This window comes from Parambassis ranga, chromosome 18 (assembly GCF_900634625.1).
Source record: "Parambassis ranga chromosome 18, fParRan2.1, whole genome shotgun sequence".
NCBI classification, from domain to species: domain Eukaryota; kingdom Metazoa; phylum Chordata; class Actinopteri; family Ambassidae; genus Parambassis; species Parambassis ranga.
In genome coordinates, this window is record NC_041038.1 from 756,817 (window position 1) to 778,995 (window position 22,179).

Below are 22,179 nucleotides of genomic sequence, written 5' to 3' on the forward strand. Positions count from 1 at the left end.
GCTGCACTTATAAATGGATACAATAAATCCCTGTAAATATAAGTTACTCATAAATCATCTTAGACCTAAAAGGAGCCCCTAAGGTCGGATCTAACTGGAAGAGCAGGAGGAGTGTACAGATATATGTAAACATATACACATATATACACCAATGTATGCTCATGCTCTTCATGTTGACATTTTTGATTTTTTGGTATACAGAGGAGTTCATGGTCCACTCAATGACTGCAAGGTGTTCAGGTCCTGTGTCTGTAAATCAAGTCCAAATCATCACACCCACCACCATGCTTGACAGTGTGTATGAGGTGTTTCTGCTGAAATGCTGTGTTTGGTTTTCAGCAGACATGGTGGTGATCATTAAGACCAAACAACTCCACTTTGGTCTCATGTGTCCATAGGACATTGTTGACAAGTGTTGTTCTTTGTTCAGATGCAGTTTAGTGAACCTCAGTCCTGCTTCCATGTGCTTTTTAGACAGAAGAGTCTTTCTCCTGGTAACCCTTCAAACAAACTGTACTTGTTCAGTCTTCTTCTAATTGTGCTGCCACATTAACACTAAGCAAGCTCAGTGAGGTCTGTAGTCTCATGTAGTTCTTGGGTTTTTTGCTTCTCTAACACACTTGTTTGTGTCTTTCTCTCTCTGTTAACAGACACCTGAATGTTCCAGAGCAGCAAACTGTCAAAATATCTGTTTTTATAGAGGTCTGTACACCTGCTGATGATCAATTCAGCAAGGACTGATCATCAGCAGCACCTGCTGCAGCTCAACTGATTAATACTTAGTGTTGAGCAGATTATTTTTATTATGGTTTTAAACAAAAGACATTAAAATATCTTTCAAAACATGATTGTACATTTGCAAAAGTATATGGACACCAAAATGTTTCTTCGTATAGAATATTTGGACTGGGACCACATACTTTCGAAGTAAAAACAGACAGCCTGGTGGTGTTGAATATTTATTCAAAGATCACTGAGGAGAAATGCATATGTCACATGTTGGCCATGTACAGATGAAAGGTGAAGAAGAAAGTGAGGGAACACAAGGAGGATCTCTCCCTGCACACACATACACACACTATATAAACACATACACACACACACACTCACACAAGCCAATGCATCACGTCTTCAAATCTCATCATTCATTTCAGTGTAACTCACTTCATTTAAATAATACGTGCTATTCAGAACTCTTAGGAATTGGGAATTATTTAAATCCAAAGCCTGAACTAGGTTTTTCTGATGTCTGACAGATTTCTTCTTTATATTAGTTCTATAATAAAGTCAGATTTCATTCATTTCATTATTGTGTCATTCACACACAAGAGCATTACAGGGCCACTGAGAGGAGCAAAATACTGGAACAAATTCACATTTTTAGGAAGAGTTTCCAGAAAAACAACATTCATTTGAAGGTAAAAGTCCAAAGAAAAACAAGATGTAAAATATATATATATATTTTTTAAAAAGCCACAATATTTAGTTTTTTATCTTTATATCAAACAAAGGTGTGTATTAGTTTATCAACATATACAAATGTTTGCAATTTTTGTCAAAAATGTTTTGATTATTTTAACAATAAATAAAATACAATACTTCATTTTGACACTATTATATACTTTTTTAGTTTTTCTCCTAATTGTTATTTTTGCAGATTTTATCCTGACCTGATGTTTTGTTATGTGTTTAATATCTTATTTTAAAACAAGATGTATTTGAAGTATTTTACATTTTCCTCAAAATGTTGATTTCCTGAAAATATTTTGCTCCTACTGTAATTTATTTTAAAACAGTGGCCCCCATATATTTATGGCACCTCCTTCACAAAGAACGCTGACACAAACCTTCTGTAACAGTCTGTGTTGAAAAGAAACAAAAGTGATTGGTTGATGGAAACAGAATTCCTGAGTTACATTTTCCAGGTGAAGAAGTGGACATTTTATGGCAGACTTTTCTTTCTCTTTTTTTCTTGCATAACCTTTGTACAGTCAATGAAAAAACAGAAACAGTACCAAAGTTGGAGCAAACCTTTCCAACACAAACCATCCTCCAGCTGCTGAAGAATGACCACCACTGTTGAAAATCTTGGATAAAGTAGAAAAAACTGAACATAAGTACAAACACGTTGTAGAAATACGGTGCATAAAAGTGCTTATATAAAGGAAAAATATTTTTTTTCATCTATGTACATATTTTTGTGCAGCTTTTAGCTAAGACGAGTTGTGGCTAATGAAATGATGCAGGCCGGGTGTATGACAGAGATAACATATCTCATTATAACGAGCAAGGATGAGGAGGGTGTCCTTCTCCTCCTCCACTGTAAACTTAAATAGAATTGAAGTGCACGCTGCCATTCATTGTCTTCAGCAATAACATCAAACACAGTTTCATTCAGTTGGTTGTACACAAGCAAAGTTGGGGTTTAGTACTTTTTTGGGGGGGGGGGGGGGGTGGACAAAGTGCTGTGTTGTCTTCAGAGTTTTTTTTTTTTAAATTATGCCAAAGACTCTGATCCTAACTTCCTGAGAGAAGACCGGGGCCCCCGCCCAGAAACAACCTGCAGCCACCTGAAACGCAGACAGCAACGTGTCTGACATGTTTCATCGTGCTGTTAAAAGTGCAAAGTCCAGGCACTCGTTGACTCAGACCAGGCAGACCTGATTCCATGACATGGTACTGTGGACACGACTGCACAATACCAGACCCTAAAACCTTTTCATCTAAAAGAGATGCAGCCAGTTTAATATTTACTACCTGTGCTTTTCCTTCTATGGCAAGCCAATATGTCAAAAATCCTCGCATGACTTTTGTTCAGAAAAAGGTTACATTTTTGCTGCACTCAGTGTGGCAACTTACAATACACTCTGATTACCTGACAGAAGTTTATGAAAAGAGACAACAATCTGTGCTGGCTAAGGAATTTGCTAGTGCTAGCAGCAACAAAGTTTTCGTTTTTGCCACACTTTTGTAGGTGAATGCAATACTCATGCCAAGTGCACATTTTCTAGTTAGCATTCTTGCTAAGGGGACAGCAGGTATTTCAAGACAATGTCTACGTAATTTTAGCTGGAGAATTATAGGCTAGCTTTCTAGTTATCCTCTGAGCCTGCTAGCAATAGCAGCCTCTTTTCCAGTTTAGCGGTGTTAAACAGATAACAGCAGACATTGTAACTGTGTTATTTATCTCTTCTAAATTGGTTTTGCTGCTCTGTGTTTTCGAGTCAAAATGGCTTCAGCTTTAAATGGGTGGCTGGACTTTTTTTAGGCCCTGACATTTTTAGGTCATGTTATTTCCTGTGCGGCAACTGCTGCTTTAGCTACAGCAATATTCTTCAGTACAGATCAGAAAGGGACATTCTGGTATTTGTCAACCTGTGTCTAATTCTTTTATTTCTGCCCATTATGAAACCTAGTCATGATTTTTACTCTCTAACAGTAAATATTTGGGACATTTGGGCAGCAAATGCAAGCAGCTGGAATAAGACAACAGGAAACTAACTGACAAATACCTGAATTTTCCTTTAAGAGAGAAAATGGAGGTCTGTTTCTGAACGGGGGCCATGTGAGGAGCAACAGACGGAAGCTCTTTCTAAGTGCCAAAGCTTGCTGGAGTGGCAGCCAGCTCAGTGTGCCCATGGTCCTGGGAGGAGAAGCAGTCATCGGAGTGGATGAAGTGCAGCGCCGTCTGGTTGTAGCTCAGCAGGGCCTGCTGCTTCTCCTCCGGTCTGTAGGACAGGGAGTGGGGGTGGACCTGCTTGATGTGCCTCTTGATGGTGCTGACCTTCAGCGTTGCCAGAGTGGCTCCACACACCATGCAGATCAGCCCGTGTCTCCTGCAGTCATAGTCCATCAGGTACTCCATTCGCCAGCGCACCTGGTAATTCCTCCTCTGGTCCTTCCCGGGGTAATGACCGTGACGAGAAGCTGTGGGCACGCCGCTGCCGTCCCTCGATTTGCCCTTCCCTCCACTCACACCCACCTCCTTCTTCACCATTTTGCTGGGAGTTTTGACATCGGGGGAGCTGTTCTCATTCGTCTCTCCTGTGGGATTGAGGACATCAGCTTCACCAACGTTGATTTCTGTTGAAACCAAAATGGAGTAAAGGAGAGGCTCCTGCTCTGTTTTCCTCTGCCAAGTAGTACAAACAAACCCATTCTAATTTAATCACAAGCTAGCATCTATAATTGTTGTATATTACATCTGCAGTATGTGAGGATTTATATGTACAATTGTATGTTTTATCAAGCTAAATAACCAAGTGAGGAAATCTTTTTTACTTTGGAAGGCTGGGTCAACCTAATCATGTCATAGATACCACCAGAACCAAGGGATGCCACACCCACAATGTAGATGACCTGACCCTGTGTAACACCACAACATATAAACTGTCATGGTTTCAGCCAGGTCTTTTATTTTGTAGTTCATTTTCTGTTTGTATTAGTTTTAGTTTTACTAGTCACTTCCTGTTTTATTTTGAAACTCGATCTTCTCCTTGTGTTTCAGTTGTTTACTTCCCCTTCCTCATGTGTGCTCCCTTCCCCCTCCTGTGATTACCTGCTCCGCCCTAATGTGCTTCACCTGTGTCCAATTGTCTTCCCGCCCTCCTGTGTATAAAGCCTGTGTGTTTCCTGCCCCTTGTTGCCAGTTCGTTTTGTGAGTCTTCCATGCGACACAGCCGTCCAAGTAGCCTTTCTGCTCTTGTGTTTTTTCCCTACGTGTTTTCGAGTAAGTTTTGGATTCTCTTGTGTGTGACTTGTTTTTTGGATTTGACTACTGCCTTTTTGCCTTTGCCTTTTGGATACCTCTGCCACGTTGACTGATCACCCGTGTACCGAACCCTGGCTTATATTAAAGGAACTGAGCTTGTTTTCACCTCCGGCTAAGTCTACATTTGTGTCCGCCATCTCACAACCCCTGACGTAAACATTTATGATATCATGTACCAGTGGCTGAAATTGTGCCTCACCGTCTTGTATCTGCATGCCTTCACTGGAGTAGTCTTTGGTCCAGGCTGCAGCCATGGCTTCCCTTTCCTGTCTGCTCAGGGTTGTGGTCTCGGGGTGACATTCCTGGATGTGGCGGCGGAAGCTGCTGACCTTGGTTTCGTGCAGGACCTGAGAACACACCATGCAGAACGTACCCTGGCCCCGGGGCCCGTAAGCCACCAGGTAATCTAAGCGGAGCCTCCACGGGTCGCCCCCACGAAGCCGCCTTTTCTTAGGCTGACGGAGTGGCTGGGGACCCTGCTGTGGCACTCCAACACCTCCGTCCTCCCCGATAAGACAAGTGTCCTGAGTTAAAGCGCCATCATCCTCTGGGTACAGGTCAGTGTTGATCTGGATGGTCTCCACGTCTTCAGCAAAGAGGTCCACCCTGTCTTCTTTTGTGTTGGGCTCTAATTTGATTGAGTTTTCGGTCTCTTCTATAGAAGGCAGAGAAACATACAACACCATTAAAATGCTGCTTTATTTACCATGAAGATGTCTGTTCCCTCGTGTGTCTGTGTGCTTTACTTCCTCCGTGTTGATTACCTGCCCCGCCCTAATGTGTTCTCATTGTCTCTCCCTCGGTAGTGTTGTTAATGTGTGTGTTTCCCTTCACACCCTGCCGGTTTGTCTCCTTGTCGGTGTGTATTACTCTACTTCTCTAGTTTCAAGTATGTTTTTGGCTTCACTGAACCTCCATTAAACTAATTCTTCAACCTTTTTCAGCAAATTTGGCTAAAATGTAAAGTTTTTTAAAGGTGCAGTCATCAAAATAGCATTTTGTTCAGGAAATGCAATTTCTAGTTATTGATGATATTATTGGATGTTTTGTTATGTTCTCACCATGAGCCTGAGCCCAGGCCTGCAGGATGCAGTGTTTCTCCTCTGAGCTATACACCAAGGAATTTGGATGTGTGTCCAAGACGTGACTCTTGATGTGGTCAAGGTGTAGTGAAGTCAGTTCTGCTCCACACACCATGCAGAGCAGCCGACTGGCCTCCGCCTCGTACTCCATTAGGAACTCCTGGCGAAACCAGGCGTGCAGCGAGTCATTCAAGTAGCGTTCCAAGGTGCGGGCTGATGGTCCGGGCAGGTCCTGCAGGATCTGCTCTTGAGTCTGCGGGAGTTCACCGTCCGCAGAGTGTGGAGACTTACTGAGGGACTGTTGTGGCTGCTCCTGTGGTGTCACAGGGTCTGGAGGTTCTGCTAAAAGTTATAGATATAAGGAGCACTGAGCTATGCTATACACTACAAGACTGAATTGATTTGTATACCAGCTGGCTAATGCAGCAGCTAACTGGGGGAGAAGGCAAGGACAGATCAAGGAGGGGACAGGGATAGTCCTGTATTGTGGCAATGACTGCTGACTACTGGGACTTGTTAGCGAGCTAGCATCTGACTGTCTGAGTAAATGTGGGTGGTACAAAGGTCCACTGGGTAGCAACACCACAGGCATCAGCGCTTCCCCTTTATAACCACTTGTTACACTGCATACTTTTCATGTCGATGTCAGAAGGAATGAGTAAGGTGCAAGATTCATGATGTCACACCCAACTAAAGCTTCCACTAGCTTTAATAGTTCATCTCTGCATTAATAACAATGTCTCATCTTGTCAAACTAAATGAATGATGAGCATTTAGTGAACCAGAGAATGAATCACTTGTTGTTGCAGTAGTGCAGAGAACAGGTAACTCACTAATGCTAGTCCTGAGGCTAATGCTGGGTTAGCAGGACTAACATAGACAAAGAGGACCTTTTCCACCAAAATAATAGCTTCAAATAGGAAGACACAGGATTATCAGTTAGACATCGCCTCCAGCAGGAGATATTGGTATTGGCTCTGGAAATGTTCTGGACCATCTGGACATTTTTTGGATGTGTGTCAAATCCAGGTTCTCTAACCGGTTTGTCATACATTCATGCATTTTCTGAACCTGTAAAGGGACACAGGGGAGCTGGAGCCTATCCCAGCTGGCAGGGTACACCCTGGGAAGGGCACCATATCAGAGGGCTGACACAGGTAACTGGTTCGTCAATGTTTGATTATACAGACATTCAAAAGAATACAACACCTGGAAAGACATGTTTTCGACATGTTTTAATCCATCTGTGCTGTTTTTCTTCTTCTTTCTATTTATCTCAGCACTCCTCTTCCCTCTACTGTTGAGCCGTGGAGTTGCATGAAACCACTGTCACACTTTTTGGAGGTTTTACCCTGATTAAAAAATATTGACCAAAGCTGTTACTCATCACATGAACCCAGATATTATCAGCAGCGTGTTCAGCATAAGGTAGGGTTAATGAGTAATAAAATTAAGTCCTTAAACCCTGGAGTCCTTAAAGGGTTTATAAAAGTTAAATTAAAATATGTACGTGTATACTATTCTGTACATCCTTCCTCTGTCCTCCTAAAAATACAGCATTGGTTACCAAACAGTGCATCCTCACTGAAACATTACATCATCCTCTCCTCCTCACACACCACCATGCCAATACACAAACTCATACTGCCCCCAAGTGAGACATTTTGAAACCGTCTTCCACCTACCAGCAGCTTGTTGGCCTGAGTGCAGAGCCTCCTCCTCTTCCTGAAGAGAAGGATCAGCAGCAAAGCTGTATGACCTCTGCCCTCTCCCCAGGCTTAGGTGGCTCTCCCACCCTGAGCGGATCACCTCCTTGTCGGCAGCGCTCCACAGCAGGGAATCTGGGTGCTTCTGTCTGATGTGCCTCTTTATGGTGCTGAGCTTCAGAGTGGCTAGCGAGCTGCCGCACACCATGCAGATCATGCCGTGCCTCTGTGGATCGAAATCCATCAAATACTCGCTGCGCCAGTATTCGTGGTAATAGCGGCGGTGGTCGCGGCCGGGGATGCGACTCAGGCCCGGACGTGAGGCCCTCTGAACCCTTGGTTTGCGCCCAGAGGGGCCCGGGGCTGGGTGGAGCAGGAGTGGTTGGTCTGGGCCCTCTGTGACGTTCCAGTAGCTTGTGCCTGGGGATCTGACAGGCGTCACCAGGCCCGTCTCTGCTTTCTCCTCACCATGGCCATTAGCAAGACGCTCCTCTTTTGACAGGAAGAAGGAACACAGATCAGTCCTGACATGATTCTCTCTTCTGATATCCATCCAGACAGAGTTCAGTGCTTTGCATTTTAAAAACCCACTGATCAGAATTCCACAAAGGATGACATTCAAAAACCAAGTGTAGGCTCATGATGATAAGTGCACACTCTTTGGTTGACTGATATCACATTTTCAGGCCGATACCTATTTGTTTGCAAGTCAAATATATAGGAATAATATATATATCCTATATTGTTTATACACACATACATTGACAAACTATAGCTGGCTAGCTACTTTGCTAACATGGACAAATGCAATAAGAACATCATGCATATCATTGTTAGGGCATGTCCAATATTGGATTTTTGGGGCCAATATGTGTATTCTGCTACACATGGAGTTAAACTGTGTGATGACGTGATGTCTAAATGACTCCAGCATCTTTGTGTGCATTATGTTCTATGGAAAAAAAACATTGGCCAACATGCACACTTATACTGATATGTCATAAGGCAATATTGGCTAATATCAGCATACTGATATTCAGTCAGGCTGTCATCACCACTAATGGTATACTGCAACATCTATAGTGACACATTGTTGCATATAAACTTAGCTACATGTAGAACATTTTTAAGATGCTACATTTTGTAATGACATGAATGAATGAAATGAATGAAATTACAGAAAAACTACAGCTAGCATAAATTTGACCAATGCTATGTCTACTTAGTAACAGAGCAGGTGCATCAATAAGTATTACTAGAGAATAGTACATTATAGAATGTAGCGTACGCTACTCAGATTTATGAGGACAGGAAATGGCTAGTGTTAGCATATATATAAAAAAGATGAACTGATAGTCAGTGGATAAGCTTCTGACAAACATCTTTATACTACAAAACAAGTCTCCATATCAGAAAAAAATGGCATGTATAAACAATATGGAATATACTGAGAGATTAAACTGTTGTTGATGACTGACAGCTGGAGCTCCAATATTCCCTGGGTAAAGGGACAGTTCACCCCAAAATCCAATATCCAATCATGACCTGGTTTCTCAAGATAAATCCACAGACCTTGTTGTGAGCTATTTTGTTTGTTGTTTGATGTTGTATGGCTGAAAATAATCCCAGCATAAAATTGTGCACAGTGATGTCCGTGGATATTCCCTAGACATGATACAGTTAGGCTATTTCTGGAATAAAACAATAATTAGCCTATGGTGCAAATATTACAAATGTAAAGTTTTGATTTGGGGTGGGGCTGCTCCTTTAAGTTTAAGTGACACTTGTATAAAGCTTGTGGATGTATTTTAATATTTTATCTAATATTTGTTTGTACATTTTATTTTATTTTAGAGTGAGGCAGCAGTTCCACCGCTGTCCGCTAGGTGTCAGCTGTGAGTGTGCTGACTGGGTGCTGTTGAGCCTTTGTTTATAGGAGCCACAGGGACGGAGGGGCCATGCTGCTCCATGGCTTTGTCCCTGACACGGATTAACTGGCTGCCTGACAATGGCCGTGTCTCTGACAGCCACGCAGACCCACTTGCGGGGGGGAAAAACGAGAAAATAACACATTTTTTTCTTTACCTCCCAAGTCGCTCTCCTCTTGCGTCGCTTCCTCCTCTCCGCTTATTATTAATGAGAGCAGCTCAGGCTGCTCGGCGCACCGGAGGTCCACAGGCTCGCTCTCCCCCGGTTCTTTCTCTTCCATCACTGGCCCTGCTGCTGCTTCACTAGTGGCTGCCGTTCCTGCTTCCTTCACTGGCTCGTAGCGCCGTAACGGGACATGTCACATAACAACAACATGTTACAGCGGGTTCACGCCGTTCGGCACCGTTCGACACGCATCTGGCAGGGTTCTATCGCTGAGGAGCCCGTGCTCTCCGCGGTCCCCCACGCGCCCCGCACGGGAGCCAAGTTAACTTTTCATAGAATCACACAATCATGTATTCCGCCGGCGAAAGGTGTCCGCTGCTCAGGGTGGAAGCGCCTCAGCGAAGGCCTCCTGTATGTATTTTAAGGCTCTTGCTTGTCTTCAGGGTGGGGAGCCGGACTAGGGGCCCCTGGGGCTCCTTAAGGGGCTCCTGGGTAAATTTAAAGAGACAGTAGCAGCGCCGACGACGCACACCCACCCCGGGGGGGGGCAGAGGGAGCAGCAGGCGCTAATACTGATAAGCTGCTAATACTATTGCTGCTGTTCCCTCAGAACCGGGCGATGACAGAGGCCTGCGGTTCGGCACGGCATCAGTTAAAACACGAGGCGGCTCCGTGGCAATTCAGGGCCCCACGAGCTCCAGCTCTCGGTGCTTTGTGGGATCCAGTGCGCTATTTTCACAAGACCCCAGCGTCAGTGCTGCCATTTATATCATTCATTCAAAGTTATTTTTATATCGATCGCTCCCTTATTTTCTGATTAATAATGAATAAATGTGATAAACTCTATATAAATATGTCTACAAGACAGATTTAATTGAAACATATATTTTAGAAATTGATTAGTCAATTAGCCAGTTTTCAGCTGAGAATTTGTAGATTATGTTTTCTTCAAGGTTTCAATCTATGTATTTATTATAATTATAATTATAATTATTATTATTAAATAATATGTATTTTCGGTGAGTGAGTCATTCTCTTTAGACCTCAATCTTAAAATGTTTACACTTTACAACTCACTCAGGCTCCAACCCCTTGCCTGTATTAGGAGTTTAGGTAGACAATGATGCTGCCAACATGGAGACAGTCAGGTTTGGGTTGCACCACGCCTCTCACCTAACAGCTTGGATAGGTTCCAGCCCTCCCTGTGATGCTTTGTACTACACAAAGTGGATGGATGAAAATGGGTTTAACTAGTCATTTTAAATGTTTTTAAACAAATAGGTTACACGGTTAAAACATTTTAACATGAAGTTGAAATACAATTGTTCATTTTCTTTGATTTTTTGCAGAAATCTGTAATAGGTTTAATACAAAAAAGCACATGCCAGTATTTTTTATTGTATTGCTAAATAAATATACTTGTTTTGTATGTTAATTAAACCAGCTGAACTGTATCTCCATACAGCCTAAAGGTCCGGCACACACCAATTGAGGTCATCTGTAAAAACAGCCAATAAATCAATGGACCTTTGTCTATGTGTTCCAACTTGGAAAAGACCATATATTTAAACTTTAGTAATCTCTGTGTTTCTTTTTAGATTAGATTGGTGACAGTAAACATAACAAACAAGGTTAGAATGAATTATGTCCAGCGCACGTAGCGACACGTGACGTTAGGTCACTGTAACAATCATTTTTAAAGCGCTTGGATAAATGGATTACGGGAGGGGGCGTTGTACTACAGTGTCTACTATGGGTCCTGCACACACACACACACACACACACACACACACACACACACACACACACACACACACACACACGCGAAGCATCCAGGTCCCACATCCTGGTACTTTTCAGCGTTGTCAAGGCAGCCTCGGAGCACGGCTGGCTGGCGGAAAGTAGCTGCAGTGTCCTGGCAAAATATCTGTCCAAAAACGTCCCCAAAAACTGTCCCGGAAAGTTAGGTGTAACTGAAAGGTAACGGATATGCATGTTTTTCTTGCTCATGTTTCTTGGCGTGCCGCTTTACGGCTATAATGTGCGTCTTTCCTCGCGTCTTTTAGACAGGCAGCAGACTCAGACAGGCGCCAGTCCGCGAGGACAAGAGGAGGAAGATGTTGTCCATTGTGCCGCTGACAGAGACTCAGATTCAGGCTCGCTTTACGCGGAGAGGTGGCTGCTTTCTTTACGTTCCTGTTGACTGTGCTTCAGCTAAGTCTCCTCGACACATTTATAAATAAACAAACAGAGAATAAAGGATAAAAAATGGCTCTCGACGACAGATATAATTTGTGATAGAAAGGGACAGGTTTAAAGGGACAGTGACACTCCGCTTCCTGGTTTCTGTGGCTGACACATTTACACACATACACACACGACGGCTTTGTGTAAGTAAGACAGTACGAGGTGGGATTAGCTTACATTTGTTGCTACAGTGTTAACACTCAAACATTTATCAAACTAAGATGTCCTCTGTTTCACGTGGAAACGGCTCTTGGTGTTTGTGATGTGACAGGAGATGGGCGTTAAGAATCATTGTCTGCTTATTAGCATTAAATACAGCTGTAGTGACTTCACATACATTCAGGGGTTGTGTTTGTAGTATGTGAGAATGTCTTCAACTAATGTCATATGAAGCATCTATCTTAATGGAAATATTACACGTGTGATGTAATCCGCAATATATTGTTACTGATATTGAACAAATAATACTGGCATTAGCCAATAATATTAGTTAGATAATGAGGGTACAGAGGTTTTGCTAATGATAGCTTAGCATTTGTTATATGAGGAAGAACTATGCAGTGTTTTACACAAAATTTATGAACTTCCTGTATACACTGTTTGCAGTTTATATATAATCTATCTATCTATCTATCTATCTATCTATCTATCTATCTATCTATCTATCTAAAATGTAGGATATTGGCAAAAATCATTCAATATCGTGTAACCCTTTTGAATCATTCAATTATCATGAATCATTATTGACAGGGAACCTGTCAATAATGATACCTTGTACAAAAAAAAATGTACAAATACCTTGTAAAAAACATGTCTGTTTAAAGTACAGTGTATCAGTGAAAGTAGATGGAGTTTGGTTAGTGGTGGTGTATGGGACTGTATTCTTGCCCTTTCTGTTTGTAGTAGAGCTGAAACAAAAAGTCAAGAATACTATGCAGTTTTTCTTTATTCTTATGACACATAGTTGTTATACAGTACTATAATCTGTCTCCCTATATTGCTTTGTGTCAAATAAGATGTCAAAGATATGTCTTCTGCTGGAGGACGGCTTGTTTATACGTTATATTATTTATTATTATTATACGGAAGGGCAGCTATAGATGCCGTTGACTTGTATTTGGTCACTTCAGTGACCGCAGTCACTTCTTGGGTCCCCAGAACCTCTTTTGCATTTTGTGTAGTTAGATTGCATTTTAATCCTTTTGTGATGCAAAAAAACTGAGCATCATAATCTGCATTAGGACTGTACCTGTTGCTGGGCTGTTTCAGTGTACCTTATAAAGGGGTGTCAGTAAACATTCCACATTCGAAGATGCGACTAAAAGTTGTTGTTTTTTTTCTTTAGGATACCTGCTTACCAATGTGATGTCTGAGACCTTGGCGACTGCTCAGCAGCAACATACTGGATACCATGACGCTAATGGCAAAGAGGATTGTGGACTGAACTGCTGAGCTGAATCAGCAGGACGAGGAAAGAGACAACCATTACTTCTGGATGAGAACTGATGGGCTGTCCAAGCTGGGGATAGCATGCCAGCTGCAAAGGGCAAAGGTGGCACCATGTCCCACCGCTACCGGCCAGCCTCAGAGTACGATGATGCCGCACTTGCCCAAAAGAGAGAATACTGGAGAAACAAGAAGCGAGAGCAGAGGGCTCGTCTGTCAGAGCGAAGAGGAAAGCCAGTACAAGCTAGCAGGGGAGAGAAGCTTCTTCATGTAAATTCCAGTGTGCCCAGCTCCTTTAAGGCTTCATCCTCTCCTTTGCAGATCAGTGATGATTCTGCTTCACACATTGGAAGTACAGTGGCGGACTGTTCACTTGAAGCCACTGAAAACCAAAAGGAAAAGTGGCTCCAGACAATGAAACTTAACAAAGTTCTGCCTCATTTGCCATCATTGTCGCATTCCAATTCAGCCAAAGCTGCAGGGGGCGACACAGCCACAGCGAAATGTGCAACAGCTAGGGGTGCTGTGCACAGAGCTGTTACCTCAACCCCGAGCACCAGTTCCACAGTGCCTCCAGTGACCAGAATTACAAATGGCAGCTCCACTAAAACAGCACCTCCCCCATGTGTGTCTATGCAGGGCGCATCAGTCCCCAAAACTCAACAGAAGGCACAAGCTGTATCACCCATTCAGCCCAAACTTCTCCCCAGCAGTAAGACCACAGGAGGTATGCTTCTCGTGTCTTCTCCATGCGGCTCTGTTTCTTTTAAAACGGAGGACACAGCAACACAAAAGAGTGCCTTGGTCATGGTGCAGAGGGCTAAAGACAACGCACAACCTTCCCAAGAGTCCGAGGAGGAGAGGGCGGTAAGGCGCAGGGAGCAGTGGCGGATCAAGAAACGAGAGCAGAGAGCAAAGCTGGCAGCTCGCTTACCCAAAGCCAGAGAGAGGACACAGGGAGCTGAGGTGATGTTTCAGCGGCGAGCAGGACTCACAGGCAGCTCTGTTCTTCCATCTCAGCCGTTTTTGAGAGGAGGCCAAAAACAGTGTGTTGTTCGGGTAAAAATGCCTGTCAAAAGAGAAAATGACAAATTGCAAAATGGAGCGGCAAACACAATAATACACCAGATAAAGGTACAGAATCCATATGAGGATAAGGCAAGGGAATCACAGAGGAGGTTTTCAAGTTTCGTACATCTTTCTAATGTCACCCGAGGGATTGCGCGATGTAAAACTCCCAGACAAAGGTTCATTGAAGCACAGAAGAACTTCCTGATTCAGAGAAACAACAGATTTAAATCCCCATTGATGGTTTCTGTGTTTAGTTCTAGAAACATACCCAAAATCAACCCAAATGACACACCAGAGCAGATCATAGCAAAACGCAGAGAATACTGGCGGATTAAAAAGCGTGAGCAGCGGGCTAAGCTGTCAATGGAAATGAAGGCTCGGTTGAAAGAGAAAGACTCTCTGATGCGAAGGGTAAAACGTTATCAGAAAATACTCGAGGACATGAGGAAGGCCAGAGCTGTAAACGCCCTCACCCACGCTTCTGAGACCATCGGGGGGTTCATCAAAGAGGACGGAACACTAACTGTTAACATGCCCACAAATCAGAGTGTGGCAGAGGAAAAGACTGAAGGAGAGCTGCGTGTAGCTTCTAAAAGTTCTTCCACCACACGTTCACAGCTTCAGTCTGAGAAGAGAGGTGTCACTCTCCTCAGGATCCAGGCGCCTCCCCCTCCTCTCTGTGCAGCTCAGGTCAAAGTTTCTTTCCCTCTTGCTGAACATTCAGTCAATAAACCTCCAAGACTGCTGTCCATCAGACCACAGCTTCAGCCTGAAAGCACAACTGTTCCTCACACACACTCAGCTGGTCAGCTCACACTCACTCATCCCCAAACTCCTCCAAACTCCACTCCCAGCGGATCAACGACTGGGTCAAACCTTGGCAGCTGTGTCATGAAAATGGCTGTCTCAAGTGGTGCTCCTTCTTTGTCTGCTCTGTCTATAGGCCAAGGTTTAACAGAGGAGGAGAGGATGGCGAAGAAAAGGGAGTACTGGAGGATAAAGAAGCGTGAACAGCGTGCAGCTCGTGCTGTTTGGCTAAAGCAGGGTGTCTTACAAGCGAGAGCCAACACAGCCTTACAGAAAAGGAACACTCAGAAGCAAGAAGCAAAACCAGCTATGTCAGGACATGCACAGCCTCCCCCCAGCAACAGCAGCACCACGCCTGTTATGCCCAGTGCAAAGGAGATAAAACATGAGAGTGAGTCTGTGCCAGCAGTTGACCTAAATTCTCAACCAGAACAAGCCATCTGTCCAGATATCAAACCTCCAACGCCTCCGCCTGAGCCTGACCCAGCTCTCAGTGCAGACAGCCAGGCTACCACTTTGCTAGCGGTGGCCTCTATGAAGAAGCTCCTGGAGGAGTCGCTCAGCGCTGTGACAGAGACAGCTGATGTTGAAGTACAGACATCAGAAGAAACTTCAAAGCAATGCATAAAGTCTGATTTACCTCCGCTGTTTTTTGAAAGGGATGACATGGCTCCTATTGCAGCCGATCAGACCCTGCAGATAAAAAGCAGGCAGCCAGATAGTGATGTCTTACAGGCGGATTCCAAAACCTCACAGCTCGGTAGTAGTGATCCTTCCTCCAGTGAGGTAGCCCTGATTCGTATTAGTGAACCTTCATCCAAGGCCTGCTCAAACTTCACAGTGAACCCCCCAGTGGAATCCTCTGAAGGCCCATCCTCACCACGCAGAACCCACAGGCTTCGCCCCAAAAAGCCAGGCCATCAAACCTGCTGCTCTCCAGATCCACCAAAGCTACATCACCTCATAGCTGCACCCCCGGATGAACTACAGCAGCGACCCTGTGAACAACAACGGTGTCCTGTACCAGAACAACTCCAAAACAGTACCTCGGCTTCAGCACAAAGGTATCACAGTGTGGAGATGGAGCAGAGCGGCCTTACCAGCCTGCAGAAGAAGAGGGAGTACTGGAAGCTGATGAAGAGGCAGCAGAGGGCCAGGCTAAAGGCCAGGCTAAGAGAGAGGCAGGCGGAGGGCAGCAATCGTCCATCTGCGAGAAATATCCAGGTGAAACATAAATTAAATGTATATGTCTTCTGATAAAAATATAATTAAATGTAGCCAGCATTGAAACTACTGGCTATCACTCTGATAGCCAGTAGTTTCAAGTAGTAGATTCACCACTATTTGGTCAACACAACATAGCCAGATATGAAATTATATAGGTTTCCAGGGATAGATTTTATGTTAAAATATAGTCACATTATTAATTAGTCTTCTTCAGCCTGCCATTTGAAATAATGTGACAGACTCACACATTAGGAACCATGAAAGAGTTTGGTTTTTATTTGCGCTACATACAGCTTTTTCATGTGCATGTGTTTTCAATCGCCAAATTGCTGTTTTACAAAATGGTAAAGATGCAAGCTTTCCTTGTGTCAACAGAATATTAGCACCTTGTGTTTACCAGCTAATGTTAGCTACAGGCTAACAAGCTATTGTTACATAGCCTCAAGAGGTCTACCAGCAAAGCCAATGAGATTCCATGACACTTAGCTAAGATGTGTTGTTTTTCTATAACAACAAAAGTGTGTATCTGAAATTGTTTGGTTGTAAACTGCCAACTCAAACAAGTGCTAAAGCTCATGATCTAGTACAAAAGTACGAAAAAATGGTTCCTGTGCCAGTCTTGTAGTCAGTCAGTGTCTGCTCCAAAAGAAACCTGAATCACTGCATTGCAAACTTCTCTCTGGCATCTGACACTTGAACAGCAAAAACAGAGGAGAGCGTGACTGAGAGGTCCTAGTTAGAACTAGAGGTGTGGATGCTCTCTCTTGTTGGACCTCTGCATACAACTGTGTCAACATACTGTGTTGTTGTCTTTCAGGCTCCAGGGCTGGTTATTATTAAAACTGTTAAAGCTGTGAATACTCCCGTCCTCCAGCCCAAACCTGTCACCCCTCTGGCTGCAGTGAGCAGCATCCCTTCCGTCTTGGTTGTTACCCAGACATGTAACGCTGATACCCTCCAGGTTAAAATGCCTGTTGCCAGCAGAGAGCAGAACAACACAGGACCTTCGGAGATTATGTCCAACTCTACAGTTGTTCCTGAAAAGTGGACATCCAGAACCGGAACAGATACAGACTCTGCCCCCTCCCTCCCTACTCTGAAACCCCCAGATAATCCACTGTCTAGCATCAACCTGCAACCCATTGAACCCCCTGGTCAAAGCCCAAATTCCATCCTGAGTCCGATAAAAATTCCTTGTACTCAGCGTCAGAGTCCGACGCATGTGCTACAATCCTCACCTAAGCTGTCCCCAATGAGCACCATGGTTCCTCCAAAGCCCATCCCAGGGGAGTCTGAGGAGGACTTCCTGAAGAGGAAGCGCGAGTACTGGAGGATAAAGAAGAAGGAGCAGAGAGCCAGGAAGGCTATTCGGGACAAGGGACTTGCCTCAAGGCGAGTCTCCAACAACTGGAGACCTATCCTGCCAGCCCAGGATCTACAGACACAGGTGACAACTGCATATAGATGTATAATGGTCTACAATGGCCGCCACAGTAAATTTATATAACCCAGGTTTTCTTTCCTCTCTTTTATCACATTCCTGTAGGACTGTGGTCAGTGGGTGAATTCCTCTGAGGAGTCAGGACAGTTATTGAGGTGGGACATGAGTTTTGATGTATCTATAATTTATTACATTAAGTACACAATAATAATGGAATCTGTTTCACAGCACGTCAATGGACACCAACCCAGATTCCTTTACATACTCAAGTTACACAGCACCAATAGAAGGTGAAGTATCAATGTTTTTACTAAACCTAAAAGAGTGCACACTAAAATTACCTAAATGTGTCTACACTGACTTCTCTCCAGATGAATCAGAGCTCATTTTTGCTGACTACGACAATAACGAAGAGGAAGGTCCCATCTCAGATGCGGTGTGGAGAAACCGCTACCTCATGGACTATGACCCGCTCAATCAGCTGCTGGTGTGCATGGTGTGTGGGGAGTTGCAGTACTCCCACAGCCTGGAAGGAGTGAGGACCCATATTGATGAGGCCCACCCACACACCCTCACCCTGGAACCTGGGGAGAAACAGCGAATCCTGGAGGCCTGGGACGAGCAGGTTTCCCAGCGGGAACGCTTCTTCACCAGCCAGCTGCAGCAGCACAGTGGGGCCCTGGCAGGTAAAGTTTGATCTCAGAGAGGGGTCTGTTATATATAAAATAGTTTATCATGAATATATGGAAAATGCCAATAGTAAATGCAATAAGAAATAAATAATTTGGATATGTAGGATTGGACAGAAAATACACTGAAACTGAGTACCTGTAAATGTATGAGTGGGTCAAAGTTTGAGTGGTTTGAGTTTTAGAAGTGAAGACATTTTAGCTGGTCCTTGCTTTTTTATTCCACTTTGTACTGCACAGTTTTGAGTTTTCTAGCAAGGCTAGACTTATGTTAGGCTGAGGGGCTTAATTGTGATGGTTAGGGTTAGTGTAAGGATGTAGGGAAAGCATTATGTCAATGAATGACTTCACAAACATAGCTGAACACTGTTGTCCTCATATATTATACCTTATACCCATATCTGTGTCTGATGCACCTGTTTTCTCTCTAACCTTGCTGACAATCTCATTCACCTGGGTTGAGCTCCTCATCAATTCAGTTCAATTCAGTTCAATTCAATTTTATTTTTATAGAACCTTTTACAATCAAAATTGTCTGTAGGTGCTTTACAAAAACCCAGAGTCTCAACCCCCAAGCAAGTAGACAGTGGCAAAGAAAAACTCCCTTATAACAGGAAGAAACCTTGGTCGGGACCGGCTCATAAGGGAGAACCTTCCTGCTCACAGTCGAGGATGAAAGAGAGAGAGAGAGAGAGAGAGAGAGGAACATACATGCACAAACATGCAATTTCCATATATGACAAAGGTCAAACATGACAGGTTATCATTGGAATACTAAAAAATGGTGTAATGGTGTCCATGTAATGAGAGAGAGAAAACTACGAGAAAGACTGGACACATAGGTAGTAACATAAAATAATGGCTCATAGGTTAACCTGATGAGGGTGACGAGGGGAAATAAGAAGAGGAGAGGAGGTGGATGAATAGAGCTGGTGGTGGTGTTGAGGAGGTGGCTAGCTTCTAGCTTTTGACTAGTTATTTGTCAGGATGTAGAATACAACCATCTGTTTGTCTCTTAGAAACTATTTGTTTTTCATGTCCCAAACCTGTCTGACTTGTTTTACAGAAGCACACAGGAACTAAACAGCTAAGAGGATGACTGCAGGAATCGGCAGAGGACCTGGGACCAGGAGAAAACCTAACTTTTAAAATGTCTTATTTATTTATGTGTTTTTATTAGTCCGTTTACCTTCACAGAAAGTCACCTTGAAAGAGAATGCTGTACAGGGAAAATGAGCCCTAAAGCAGCTTTACCTCATTTTCCTAGCAGGGTTATAGTGTGGGTTTATGAAAGGCAGTGTGGACACTTTTTATACTGAAGCTGCCTTATTTGAGATTTTGTTGATTATTTAAAAGAGCCCAAAACTCTGGGAAATACAGTCTTCATGCTAGATTAGGCTAAATGCCTCGACTTTTAATCTTAATGTTTTAAACCCTATAAAGATCCAGAGTTTTCAGCAGGCTGGGATCTGATAAAAGACACCATAAGCATAAACAGACAAACAGAGAAGAGGCCACACAGAAATTGCAGGGCAATAGCAATTTTATTTATTATGCAACTTCGTGCATTTGTTTTAATTGTATGGAGTGATTTAGAATAAAGTGGAACAGAACTACATGCAGGAGAGCTTCCGTTCGTGGAAAAAAAATATTTGTGACCTGCATGCATATTAAAAGTTGAATTCTGCAAAAATGCATGATGGCAACATGAACAGTGTAGCACAGAGATGCTGCAACATTGTTTTCATCCGGGACGAACATTCTGTCTACAGCCATTTACACAGAGTGTGTAGTATCTGTGGTGCAAAGCTGCACTGAACACACCCTCTTCCTTTTGCCCTTTTGCTTGTTCACACAGACTCCAAGCGAAGCCAGTGCATGAGCTGCAGAGTACATGTGATGTTGTGCCATCTGAGGTAGTTTTCTATGGAACGTCCCACCGTCCTGGTTCATGCATTCAGACAGCGTTTAATCCGGCTCTGACACTACCTTGAATGAGGCTCGGAGGTGCAGCAAAATACTCAGCTATTCCACCTATGTAGAGTAAGGTGGAATAAAGGCACAACAACAAAGTTTGGATTTTTTTTTCCACCGAGCTGAATCACAGTGATGCATCACAGTGCTGCAATCTGTCTGTCCTTGGATTTATAGATGGGGCTGGCTAAAAACATAGACCCTTTAAAACATGGGATAGATACAAGCCATCCTATGGAGACTGTCTACTTGCCAAAATTGACTTCAATTCAAATAAATTGACAAGGAATCACATCTGCTGCATTAAAAAAAACAAATACATTTCTCAGGTAGTACAAAATTGGCCATTTTCACAGTGTGCAGCACATGATATGGGTGTTTTGGCTCCAGCACCACCCTCACCCCCCCAAGATAATAGCGTCACTCTTAGCTCATCCCTGGCATTGCTGAGACACATGAGACTGTAGCAACTCCCACAACTGAGCCAGGTTGTGTTTTATTGTGAAGGAGGAGGGTTGGATTCTATCTTTGTCTTGCTGTAGGGCTAGACCAATGACAGCCATTAGTATGTGTAGTACCGTTTTCATCCTTTGGAGACTTGTCTACTGCTAAACAAATTAACAAATGAAAAGGTAACCCCCCCCCCTCAGTCAGGCAGTTGGTATCACATTTTTCTGCTCTACCTGCAGGCTTGCATTCAGGTCAGAGACTCTTATAGACCCTGTGACTTTTTACTGTATTGTTGCATGGGCATCTAAGCTTTTCTAAGTTCTTTAGACCCTGATCCTTACACACAACTTTTTGTATGAAGACAACTTATTTTAAGCAACTTTCTTAACTGTAAAAAAAAACCCTGCAGTTCATATTTACATGTGATGTGTAGTTTTCCACTGTAAATACACAAAATACAAAGTCGCTTTTGAGAAGCCAAATTTTACTTTTAACTGCTGTTCACAATTTGCTTTGAGCCTCTTTATTTATTGAATCTCCTCTTATATAATGGATTATTGATGATGCATTATTCATTTCAGTAGATAGCTCCATGTTAGACAAGTATGACACTTGTTTGTAATGGGGATCCAAAGGCTTTGTGACCAAGTTAATTCACCCTATCAGAATGTAACTGACTTGTTGTTTACCAGTTTAAAGGGAATGTTTAAATGCCTTTTTAAGTAATAAAAATTTTCTACTGTTGAGTCAGTGTGTATCATTTCTGGCTGATATCAACATTTAGTTTGAAATCAGTTGAAATGTTTTCCCCCTTTTATGTATATACATAGAAAAAAAAAGAAAAAACATGTGTTCATTACTAAGTACCCGTGACTCAATATCATCTTGTAGATCCACCTTTAGCAGCAATGAGTTGAAGTAATGTTTCCTGTATGACTTTATCAGTCTCTCACATCATTGTGGAGGAATTTTGGTCCATTCTTCTTCACAATATTTATTTCAGTTCATTGAGGTCTGTCAGACAGATGGTCTCACATTTGTCTCTAGAACACTCTGCTATACAGAGGAGTTCATGGTCTGTAAAACAAGTCCAAATCATCATTCCTCCACCACTGTGCTTGACAGTCGGTTTGAGGTCTGTAGACTCTGTAGCTCTTGGTTGTTTTTATATTTC

The 22,179-nt window shown here is 43.2% G+C and overlaps 2 protein-coding genes across 6 annotated transcripts; one reads left to right on the forward strand and one right to left on the reverse strand.

Moving 5' to 3' along the window:
- Positions 1–1,848: 1,848 nt before the first annotated feature.
- On the reverse strand, positions 1,849–10,102 carry zfta (zinc finger translocation associated). Of its 3 annotated transcripts, none has more exons than XM_028429832.1 (5): positions 9,645–10,102; positions 7,539–8,051; positions 5,833–6,192; positions 4,971–5,426; positions 1,849–4,083 (listed from the first exon to the last, which is right to left on the reverse strand). In XM_028429832.1, the coding sequence occupies exons 1-5, from the start codon at positions 9,766–9,768 to the stop codon at positions 3,593–3,595; spliced, it is 1,944 nt and encodes a 647-aa protein (XP_028285633.1). In that variant the 5' UTR covers positions 9,769–10,102; the 3' UTR covers positions 1,849–3,592. The 3 variants fall into 3 exon arrangements, with proteins under 3 accessions (XP_028285633.1, XP_028285634.1, XP_028285632.1); XM_028429833.1 differs by having other exon boundaries at positions 1,849–4,044; positions 5,833–6,195; XM_028429831.1 differs by having other exon boundaries at positions 5,833–6,195.
- A 1,417-nt stretch (positions 10,103–11,519) lies between these two features.
- LOC114450945 (uncharacterized) lies at positions 11,520–21,659 on the forward strand. Of its 3 annotated transcripts, none has more exons than XM_028429408.1 (8): positions 11,523–11,633; positions 11,720–12,043; positions 13,246–16,448; positions 17,269–17,898; positions 17,998–18,047; positions 18,121–18,182; positions 18,264–18,578; positions 19,648–21,659. In XM_028429408.1, the coding sequence occupies exons 3-8, from the start codon at positions 13,431–13,433 to the stop codon at positions 19,662–19,664; spliced, it is 4,092 nt and encodes a 1,363-aa protein (XP_028285209.1). In that variant the 5' UTR covers positions 11,523–11,633; positions 11,720–12,043; positions 13,246–13,430; the 3' UTR covers positions 19,665–21,659. The 3 variants fall into 3 exon arrangements, with proteins under 3 accessions (XP_028285207.1, XP_028285209.1, XP_028285208.1); XM_028429407.1 differs by having other exon boundaries at positions 11,720–11,828; XM_028429406.1 differs by lacking the exon at positions 11,720–12,043 and having other exon boundaries at positions 11,520–11,633.
- The last annotated feature ends 520 nt before the right edge of the window (positions 21,660–22,179 follow it).

Excerpts from the sequence above, each read along its gene's own strand:
- zfta (XM_028429831.1), bottom strand. The coding sequence starts at position 9,768 with ATGGAAGAGAAAGAACCGGGGGAGAGCGAGCCTGTGGACCTCCGGTGC. Across the intron at positions 8,052-9,644 it reads AGAGGAGAGCGACTTGGGAG|AGGAGCGTCTTGCTAATGGC; the intron begins GTAAAGAAAAAA and ends TCCTGTCAAAAG. Across the intron at positions 4,084-4,970 it reads AGGCATGCAGATACAAGACG|AAATCAACGTTGGTGAAGCT; the intron begins GTGAGGCACAAT and ends TGGTTTCAACAG.
- LOC114450945 (XM_028429406.1), top strand. The coding sequence starts at position 13,431 with ATGCCAGCTGCAAAGGGCAAAGGTGGCACCATGTCCCACCGCTACCGG. Across the intron at positions 16,449-17,268 it reads CATCTGCGAGAAATATCCAG|GCTCCAGGGCTGGTTATTAT; the intron begins GTGAAACATAAA and ends GTTGTCTTTCAG. Across the intron at positions 18,183-18,263 it reads TTACACAGCACCAATAGAAG|ATGAATCAGAGCTCATTTTT; the intron begins GTGAAGTATCAA and ends ACTTCTCTCCAG.